This window comes from Rhodnius prolixus, unplaced genomic scaffold (assembly GCF_049639745.1).
Source record: "Rhodnius prolixus isolate KJV_2025 unplaced genomic scaffold, Rpr scaffold_12, whole genome shotgun sequence".
Taxonomy (NCBI): Eukaryota; Metazoa; Arthropoda; class Insecta; order Hemiptera; family Reduviidae; genus Rhodnius; species Rhodnius prolixus.
The window spans coordinates 12,623,912-12,634,339 of NW_027411635.1; the positions used below are offsets into that span (position 1 = coordinate 12,623,912).

The window sequence follows — 10,428 nt, forward strand, 5'->3', positions numbered from 1 at the left end:
CCCCAGCCGCCGATGAAAAAACTAGTTCACACACTTGCACTTTAAAGAACATCTATAGATGAGATAGAGAGAACGCAAGATGTAACCGACTCTCTCCTCGCACTGGGGTGAATCAGCGCACATTGATTGGATACATCTCAACAAGACAATGCAAAGAGAGAACCAAGAGGGGGGACGCTACCGTATGACGTCGTGAATATCTTACAGGTTCAATTCCATCTAGTGATTTTTTTTATTATTCAAGGTCAACCTCCCACACCCAAGTTATAGTGGGGAAGGGGTAAACATTATGGAGGGAGAATGTGGGAAAATTAAATTTTAGGGAGAAGTGATGGGGAGACAGCCCCAAGGGTGAGATTTTAAGACACCCGCACCCCATCATAAACTACTTCACTACAACCTCTATACAACATATATTTCCCCCAGACTATACACTTGCCCATTTTGCTCACAAAACACTGACTGAACCGACCTTTTCATACTACTTCCATCCATGTTTGAAATCTGTTTAAAGGACCCCATAATCTTCCGTGGTCTAGGGTTGATACCTTGTAGGAAAGGTTAGGGTAACATGTGCTTTTTTATGCGTCCCAGTACTGTCGGGAAGTACAGTTCAGCAAAAAGGATAGCCATAGCTTACTTATTCATTCCTCCATATGCGCAGTAGATGCAGAAAAATTTAACAAGCTTAGTTAATATATAATTTAGACTTCGATGACCGCCTTTTTAAAGGTTTTAAGGCTAGGCAAACTTTTGTGATCTTATCAATCTACTTAAAAGTAAACACTATCCAACCTATCTTCTTCCCAATGCTCATCGGGAGAATGAGCGTTCTCTCTATCTCATCGGCCCTTGGCCTCGGCCATTCGGCGCCGTGCGTCCCGGAGGATTACTGTTTATTTGGTTCTCGTTGCACTAGTTGCTGGCGCAAGTGATAGTCTAACTAACCATGCCATCCAACCTGTTCTGTAAGTTCTATCCTGCTCTGTACCGAAGTATAAAGCAGGCAGTGGACAAGCTAACGTGTCTTTAGGGCCAAGCCAGTGCCTACAACTAGTGCTGCGAGAGTATTGAATGCTACAGCTGCCCATTCGCTGTCCTCACACAAGTGATAATCATCACTATGATTAACAGATGTGGCAGACATAATTTTGGCTTCCTAAATATTTTATATTTTTTGTATATTTTTAGCTTAATTAATTAATGAGCCTCTACTTTTAGAACTAGATTTAAAGCTACTAAACCAGATGCCGTTAACATTTCAATCTTCTATGACCCTTCACTGGCAAAATTTTAATCAAGAAGAGGTAAAATTTACGCAGTAACCAATTTTTTAAAATTTTATTCTGTTTTTACTCCATATTAATGTGAGAATAATTTGTCATTTTTATGAAATTACTATTTATTGTCATTATCATTTCCCAGGTGGTGCACAGTACTTACTTGAGAACACCAGAGATCTTCCCAGAACGAGTTCGAGCATTTGAGGAAGTTGCTCGACTGTTCGGTACGGCCGCACATCCAGCGGTGCCAAGGAGGAAAACGTCCTTTAGATTTGGCGGAGGAGGTACTCCATTAACGAATTTACAAATTCATCCTTCGCAGGCTGGAAGTTTTCAACATCTAAAAGAGCTAATCAGAAGCGAACGTGCCAGAGAATTGCAGGTCATTATTATTACTATTACTATTTATTATTATTATTATTATTATTATTTCTGCTTAGAATCATGTGAAATCTTCGAAGTTTGGTTTTGACCAGAATACACAGTTCTGGTGAGGGCTTCTAGGTATGAACATGAATTTTCTTTCATGTTCCTCCTTTTCGCTTCCTACTGTAACATACTACATCCATTCATGGATGGTTTCTCTTATGGGACATTTAAATACCTAAAGGAGAAAAATTATTTTTTAAAATCTAAACTATATTTTTCTATAAAGTAACTAGAATTAAATAATTATCAGAATGCATAGGTAGAGGTTCAAAGATTAGCTAGTCAAAAGCTGGAACTCTGGAACTTGTGAGGAGGCATGCATGCCACATATTGCAGTGGCTGCAAGTTGAATGTTCTTACTCTGTAGCTCCCTCATAATTTTTTTGTTTTCGAAAATAGCATCGATTATGTACACTAAAATTCCATACTTAATTCGAAATAAAAGAAAAATCAACAAAATTTGTCCGATTTAAATGTTCTTTTTTTTTTTTTTTTTTTTTTTTTCTTTTTTTTTTTTTTTTTTTTTTTTTTTTTTTTTTTTTTGGCGCATCAACAGCTGGGGTCATTAGCGCCCGGAGCTTTTTCCAGTGCGCTGCCGGCCTCCGGACAGTGTTCTCTCGTTACAGACAACACTGTCCATCACCGGACAGTGAGCTGTAAGAAGCTCCTAGGAAGAGAAAATCTAAGGGTCAGCTGCTGGATTCGAACCCGGGACCTCCGCGTGGGAGTCCAGTATGCTAACCTCATAGCTAATCCCTTCCCTTTTAAATGTTCTTGCTAGTGTGTAAGAATGGAAGCTGTAAAAAAAAAAAAAAAAAACTCATTGGATACAATAAAATAAATAAATCACTTATTTTAAACAGAAAATAATTGGCCAGAAGAAATTTAAAAAATACCTTAAATATGAATTCTCCTAGTCTAATTTCTATGACAGACTATGTAGAAATTACTTTTTAATTTCGCAATTTAAATATGAAAAACATGTGCAAAATAGTACATAAAATGGTAGTAATAGTTTCTTGAGTTACACTTGTCGGTAGGAGGTAGTAGAAATTTTACTTAGAGCAGATGCACGGACTGTGCAGACCACTAGTTACTGGTACAGCCCACGCCATCTAGCGAAATTTTGCAGTTACTAACTGGACAAGTTACAAACTGTCTTCTGTTGTTTTGATTTTAGTGGAATGTAGGATTGGTTAGAACGAACACATGGTTGAACAGATTTCGTTTGGCACAAATTTGGAACATTTGTTCTGATTTATAAATCTTCCAATTTGTTTAAATTAAGAGTCTTTTGAAATCGAGCATGATAGTGTGGTATGGGTATGTAGCCCAGCCTGAAACATTGTTATGTAACATTGTTATTGAATAGCTTATACTTTTCCCAAGATAATTGACACAGTGTGATTAGTGATTAAATATTTTTTTTTTTTTTTAGGAACAACGGCTGTCTGAGCAAGCAGACAGAGGAGACATGAAGGACATGGACAAGGTGCAGTATGGGAGGATGAATGACAAGCCGGCGGTCCCTGCCGAGTCCAATTTACATAGCGAAAGATCTATACAATCACTTGGTGTGCAAAATAAAGGAATCGTTGCTTTTCCAGACATTTTGGTACCAGCTACTTATAAATACATGGACGATTATATCTATCCAGCATCTCAATTAACAACGCATAAATATAAACAAAGATATCCTGACACAAATTCGGTAAGTTTTAAGTACGAAAATAAATTTTGTTTCATCAGAAAGTTGTTTTTGATTGCAAGAGTAGGAGGGGATACATCTTTGTTATGAATGAAATACTGTTTTGGAAACTAAAGGAATTAATTATATGTGCGTTGAGCATTAACATAAATTTTGGGAGATCTAAAAATTCAATAAAACAATGTTGATATTATGAATTATATGAAGTGCAAGATTTTTTTTATCCATCAAAGCATACCTTTATTTTATACACCCTAAGCGGTTTTTTTTTTCATCCATCTTCAGAAAGTGAAAGGGTGTGGCATAGCTTCTCTTTATGCTTCTCTATTATACTCATTTATATCCTGTTGCAGATTATGGAAGGACAAAGTCAGTGGGCATGGTGACGTGAAGAAGATGCACCGTTCAATGAGATCACATGTGGAAATGCAAGGCTGCGTACTGAGAACAATTTGAATTCTGTATATTGTTTATTGCCGCTCAACACATGGTCTAGGTATATCGACTTAAATCAGACTGATAAATAGGCATTTTCCCTGTCTATATCTCAACCTGAAATGAGGTAAATGAATGTTTAAAGTTTATTGTATTTGTCTGCAAAAAATTACTTTAAATGTATTCGTTTGTAGCAACCAAAATGCGTTTGACTTTTTCCCGTTAAATCTTTTGAAAAAAAGATACGTTTTTTCCCCCCGAAGTGCCGAACTCTCAGGCTTATCCTATGAGCTAGCCCTTTGAGTCAATTCACCAACTAGTCCGATACGGCGAAAATGTGGCCAAATGTCCTCGTGGTTTTCTCTAAAGTTAGCCAGCCACACCTTATCGCGGAAAATTCTGCAGCATTCTCAAGAGCTTGCAAACCCTAAATGGCAAAGTAGTCGATCGTTAAAAAGGTAAATGAGGATTCTTTTTGCTGAATGACGAGGTATAAATTAAATATAAGCTATTCATTATTTTTGGTGACTGATTCATAGTTTGAATAGGATGAAAAAATAAATGCGGCGTTTCAATCGTGATACATTTATTCTGCCAAGCTTTCGACCTAGGGACTAGGTCATCTTCAGGGCTACTTTACAAAGTAATATTTTACATCGGACACACAGACCGATCACACTCAGTCCATGAACAGACAAGAAGAAGACACACCAACCCTGTAATGTAAAATATTACTTTGTAAACTAGCCCTAGGTCGAAAGCTCGGCAGAATAAATGTATCACGACTGAAACGCCGCATTTATTTTTTCATCTTATTAAATATTAGCGTTTTAGGGAAATAAGGTCACTACTGCCAGAAATTGGAGAAGCAGCTGAAATTAGATAGATACCGTGTTACTGACCCTTTACTTTCCGGTAATATTTTATAGATTCTTGGTATTAAAGAAGAAACAGGTAAATATAAGTTTCAATGCCATAAAATCTCTGCAACATGTTTGTTAAATTTAAAACCAAAAAAGCTTGGCACTTTGTGAGCAATAAGTACACCATTTATACAAGCAAACGCTTAGATACAAATTCATTTTTACTAGTATTAATTTTTCATTTCCTTATTAATTAATTTTAACTTCGTTTTCAGGAGATTATTTCCAAGATCATTTGGATCTGAGCAGGCCTTTTGAGGACTTTACCACTGCTCCCCCTTCAATTCACTGATTATTCGTGCTATTCTATTTTATTTAAGGAGAAAAGTTGAATACTAGCTATATATATAAAATTAAATATTTAATAAAACTAATAATTATGGCTAGACACAATTTTCAAAATTTTAAAATAACACGTAAATGTACAACAAAAATTGAACCTTCATTGTTTAAATATCTGTGAATATTTACGTATATGCAGATATATGTATAAATATTTAATAAAATGCTTGGACTAACTAGATTTTCCTGTCAATTATGCAAAGGGTATATGTTCAAAAAATTATTGTAGTAAACATTTTAAAAGAAAATAAAAAATGTAAATAAATATAATTGGAAAGAATTTTAAAAATATTTGGATGCCCCCCATTCTCTGTTGTCATTTTATTAAGTATTTTAATGTAATTCAATGTACTTGCAAATTTATTATAGATAATAAAGTTAATAATGCGTTTAAAAAATAAAGGAATGCATAATTCTAATACTATACTCTGGTGGATGAGGTAAATAAATGGAACATCTTTGTTATTTAATAATTATCTCTTTGTTTATTGCTTGCTTTGAACTGAAGTTTGTGATACCCCAAAATTGTGAATAGTTACGGTATAAATTATAGGGCCACAAGGGAAACAAGTGAGTCTAAAATCCGTTTTATTTTGCTAGAGGCGCTTCAAGATACTGCTGCAAGATCATCCCACCTTTGTGTTTAGGACGAACCATATGTAAAAGGTTTAAAAGAAAGTTGGGTTACCGAGACCTGCTAGTGATGTGAAAAAAAAAAAATACGTTGTCAATAAAAAATATTGACTCTTGAATTCCCCCCTTAAATTTTGACAGAACAATAATGCAAAAAAATTTGCTATTCTCTAGAGTCTCTCTTCAAAGCATAGTAAATAATGTCACAAATGAGATAGATGTTCCATTGTTTCAATTACATCCGAGTGGAGCTTTTCTGGTTTAAATAAAAAATAAAACAAATTTGATAGGACACTCTCAATCATACGAACTTAAAAAATTAGATTACTGGTTCTTCTTGATAAAAGATACATATCACAAATAAAAAAGATAGACGTACATATCTTTAAATAAATTAAAAAAGAGAAAAATATCACCTTCATAAAATAATTAGTCTAGATATATTTAATTTTAGTTTAAAATAATATATATTAATAATAATAATGTCATAAAAACAAATTATTGCAATTATTATTAATGTAACAATTAATGTAATTAAAACAAATGAAAGTGTATAAATGTTTAAACATGGGCGTCCACAGAAGTTCCAATTTTTTTTTTTAATTCGGGGATTTTTATTTAAAACAAACTAAAATAAAAGTGGAACTTGCGATATTTCTTGTATATAATGTAAAGCAAAAACAAAAAATACAAATACAACATATAAATTTAATGTCAGTCCTTTGTAGAAAATACAAAAATCTGGAGTAAAATTCACTCACTTGATTTTCTGTTACTGCAATTAGTAAAATTGTTTAAAATTTTCAATTTTGAGAAAAGTACGAAACCAGCTCATGAATTCTCCTTCTCTTTAATACCTTTTTTCCCTGATTTAATAGGATTGCCAATAACTTAATGTTTACACAACCTAGAAACATGTTTGTAGTTACACACTTCTGAAAATTAACAAAAATGGATTTGTAGTATTTCAGTGAATATTTTTGGTTTGCCCGATTTTTGACTTACCTTATTTCTGTCCTTAAATTTGAATTGTTTGTGAGTTTTATGACTACTCATAACTCAGATAATTTTTGTTAGACACTTTTTCTTAATAAGCTGTAAGAAAGAGAAAGTAAACAAAAAATACTTCAGAAATCTTTCAATAACAATTTTCAAATTCCTCCAAGTTAATGGTATTTAAAAATACAAAAAATATATATGTTTTTTTTGGTTTTTCAAAACAAAGTATGTAAGTGCTCAAAAATATAAAGTTTAGAAGAAGAAATAAAAATTGTTTTATGACAATACTTCGTCAGAAATAATTTCTTAAAATATGTAGCTAGCAAGCAAACAGCGGTTTGAAACTAATTAAAAGAATGTAAGGTGTAAATATTGTATATTTTCATTACTGCACTCAAAACATTAAGAAAAAAACATAGTCATTCAATTTTGAGAATGTTATTTGTGTGTCACGCACATATTATTTCTTTAATTTCTTTAGTTATTATTTTGATGTATTTTTTGTAATAACAGAATGTATTTATTATATTCTCAAACAGAAGGTATTTATTGTATTCTCAAACTTATTATCTCTTAATGCATAAATAGTTATAGTAAATTCAAGCATGCTTTTAAAAGAAATCCTAAGTAATAGGTTGAGTGAGTTCCTCCTATCTGTAAAGGGCTTTTTTTCGTATCGAGTGAAATGAGAAGTTAATACACTAAAAAGCTAAGATTTTTCTCGTGGAATGTGCTATGCTGGTTAAAATCTCTGAAGAAGATCTAGTAACCAGATATGCGTTTGCAGTTTTACCAGTGGTCCTGTCCCTATTTGCGTACTATTTCCAATCATTGCGGAAAAGCAAGACTCAGCCCATTAAAATACATTTGGTTTATCAGTTCTTTTCAGATAGTATATTAGTTAACATAAGTGACGGGAATGGAACTCCCCCAAGATCTGAGTTGTGACATGTTTTACTAACTGAAATTGGACTGGCCGAAGGCCCCGAGAACGATCTTAGTACAGTGTCATCCTATATCTCTCGAGGTTTGACAAATTAAAGAAAATATGTGTTTAAGATTTCATCCATTTTTTGTTATTTCGGTTAATGAAATAAGCTCGTGATGGATTTTTGATTAGCCAAATTGAGGAAATTTCGGAAAACGATAAAGAGGACTCTGGAGAGAGCTAAAGCAGAAGTACTTCACAGCCTGTTGTATCTCCTAATCACTAAGCTCAATTTTAACAACCGACAGAGAAAGTACCTTTCTTATCGGAATCTCCTACTTATATGTCTGCACTGACGGTAGATGGATGCTACTTCTACCTAGTTAATACACGCGCTGTTACTGAGTCAGCAGCAGCTGAGCACTCCAAACAGTAGTCTCCCGTAATCTGCAACGCTCTGTGCGGAATGACCTTCCCGAGGGTGTTCGTTCATTAGTTAAAAAAAAAAAAAATCTGATAGAGTATCCTTCTAGAGGGAAACGGCATTGAATGTGTTGTGTCAGTGCGAGGGTCTTGTCTGAGGAGCTAAGGATGTTACTCCTCAGGGAGAAAAAACCAAGGCTTTGAGAGCTTTACCTAGGAGCCGCTCTCCATAATTAAGAGTCTCATTAAACGTAGGGTTTAAAGGGCGAACTCTAGAGGGGTGGGAGCCACAATACATCCATTGGATCGCGGTGGCGTAGGCCTTTAAGGCCACTAATCTAATACCTCTTGAGTATATTTGAAGTATGTTCTTCCATTCTAGGTACTGGGATATCAGAAAATAAGATTTGTCGGTTACCTAATTAGGGGATTCTCGCTCTCTCCCCTTTTATTAGCCGCGAAGTTGGTGGATACTGTCTAACGTCCTGGGGGCCCGGACAAGGCTAAGTAAGTTGTTGATTCGTCTTTTCGTAGAATTTTAAGCAGTAAAGGAAATCCATATGATAGACAGTTGAATTGTCGGGTGATTAGGTTCCAGATCGAGCCAGTTGAAGAGCTTGAAATTTACTGTCCACTAGATTTGTTGAGATTGCTGGGTAGCTTCAGGTTTTTTTTTCTGGACCAACTATATGAAAGAGCTTTGTATGTATAGCGTAGGGAAATTAGGTCGTTGCCCAAGTTCTTGTTAAACTAAGGTCTATTACCCCGAAGAAATGATGAACGCAAGTTTCAAAATGTACAAAGTCAACAAGTCAAACAAAAATGGCTTCTTCAGTATTTACCAGCAGTACTAAAATAACAATCCATAATTTCTCAAACTCAAATTAGAGATCTATACAAAGCCTCAGAGACTCACTCTCTCTAAAGAGTTGTATTCACATTTAAAAAATTAACAAATCTCCTTAGGTGTTGGTTGTATTAACAAATAACTTTCTGACATAATGCTAGGTTCTGGGGACGTCCATGTAAAATCTGAAAAATTAAAGAAATATAACCTTAGAACATTTATGCAATAACTTTCCATTTCACATATTTTACAGAACATATCAATATTAATAAAGATAAAAAGGAAACAAATTGGAAATAGTATACGGTTTATTTTTTCAAACTTCAATTTCTAAATAATTACATCAACAATACAAAGACAAAGCAACAAAAAAACAAAAATGAGTAACAACATTATTGTAAATTAAAGAAAAAACAAAAATTGTATCATGGCATTATGACAATAAATTTGAAATGATATAATTTTGTAAAGTGGTAAAAAGAAATAAATAATAAAATTCCCATATTTGTAAAAAATTAATGTGTCACATGATTTATATTCCAAAATAAAAGTCACACGACTTTCTCTTTCTGCAATTTTCATAGTTGTGACAAATTTTCATTCAGACTGATTAGATGAAGATAATTCTGAACTAAAACGAAATTTATGTATATCATAGCACTTTAACCTCAATTACATTTGACGATTATTTTTTTTTACTATTTAAATTTTTCGCTGGCGATCAAAGTTGAGATTGAGCGATATTTTCCCGCTAATTTCTAATTCAGTCTCATAGTTAGACCTAAAAGTATTACAGAAGTTTGACTTCCCTGCTTTTTTTTTTAAATATATTTTTGTTACCGCAAACAACACCCAGACCGTTTTCCTTAAAGTATATACATTTTTTTTTTATCTCAGGGGACCTCAAAACGAGTTTTTCCGATGGAAACTCTTGTAAAAAATTGACACGATCGCATCGCATTAAGAGAAAGTAGAAATTATTATTTTTTTGAATTTACTTTTGTTTTTATTTGAACCAATATAATTGTTCTAATGTTTTAATTATAATAAAGAAATACACATTTTATATGTAATAATTAATACTAATGAGTCGGATACCTGAGATTTGTAGAATTAAATAAACAAATGTTAATTTGATGTGATTCAAGGAATAATCAATATAGTAACACCTCTGGGCTTTTTATTTGTGATATATTTGGGCAATTGTAATTTGTGTTAGAAGTTATTAACAAAAAAAAAATCGTAATTCAGTAAATGAATATTTATTGTAAAAATACCGGAATGTATTACTTATATTGTGTACTTCATCTGTGCTAAAGGTGTAACTTGATTGTAAAGGATATCAATTTAAAGGCTTCAGTAATATAAAAGACTGTTTGGCAGTTTTAATTTAATGAATAAATCAATATTCAGCGCAAATGTTTTACGCGGAACACTGGTGTGTTATCCTTAATTTTGGCCCAAAACAGGAAAATTAT

At 33.3% G+C, this 10,428-nt stretch overlaps 1 protein-coding gene across 1 annotated transcript in view; it reads left to right on the top strand.

Annotated features, from left to right (window-relative positions):
- Window positions 1–5,400, top strand: part of LOC141461742 (uncharacterized) — a 129,704-nt gene extending 124,304 nt beyond the window's left edge. Inside the window, exons 3-6 of the mRNA XM_074143036.1 lie at window positions 1,426–1,665; window positions 3,151–3,423; window positions 3,774–3,982; window positions 4,994–5,400. Coding sequence (XP_073999137.1) covers window positions 1,426–1,665; window positions 3,151–3,423; window positions 3,774–3,806 — 546 coding nt within the window. The 3' untranslated portion in view covers window positions 3,807–3,982; window positions 4,994–5,400. The remainder of the gene's footprint in view (window positions 1–1,425; window positions 1,666–3,150; window positions 3,424–3,773; window positions 3,983–4,993) is intronic.
- Window positions 5,401–10,428: the final 5,028 nt, after the last annotated feature.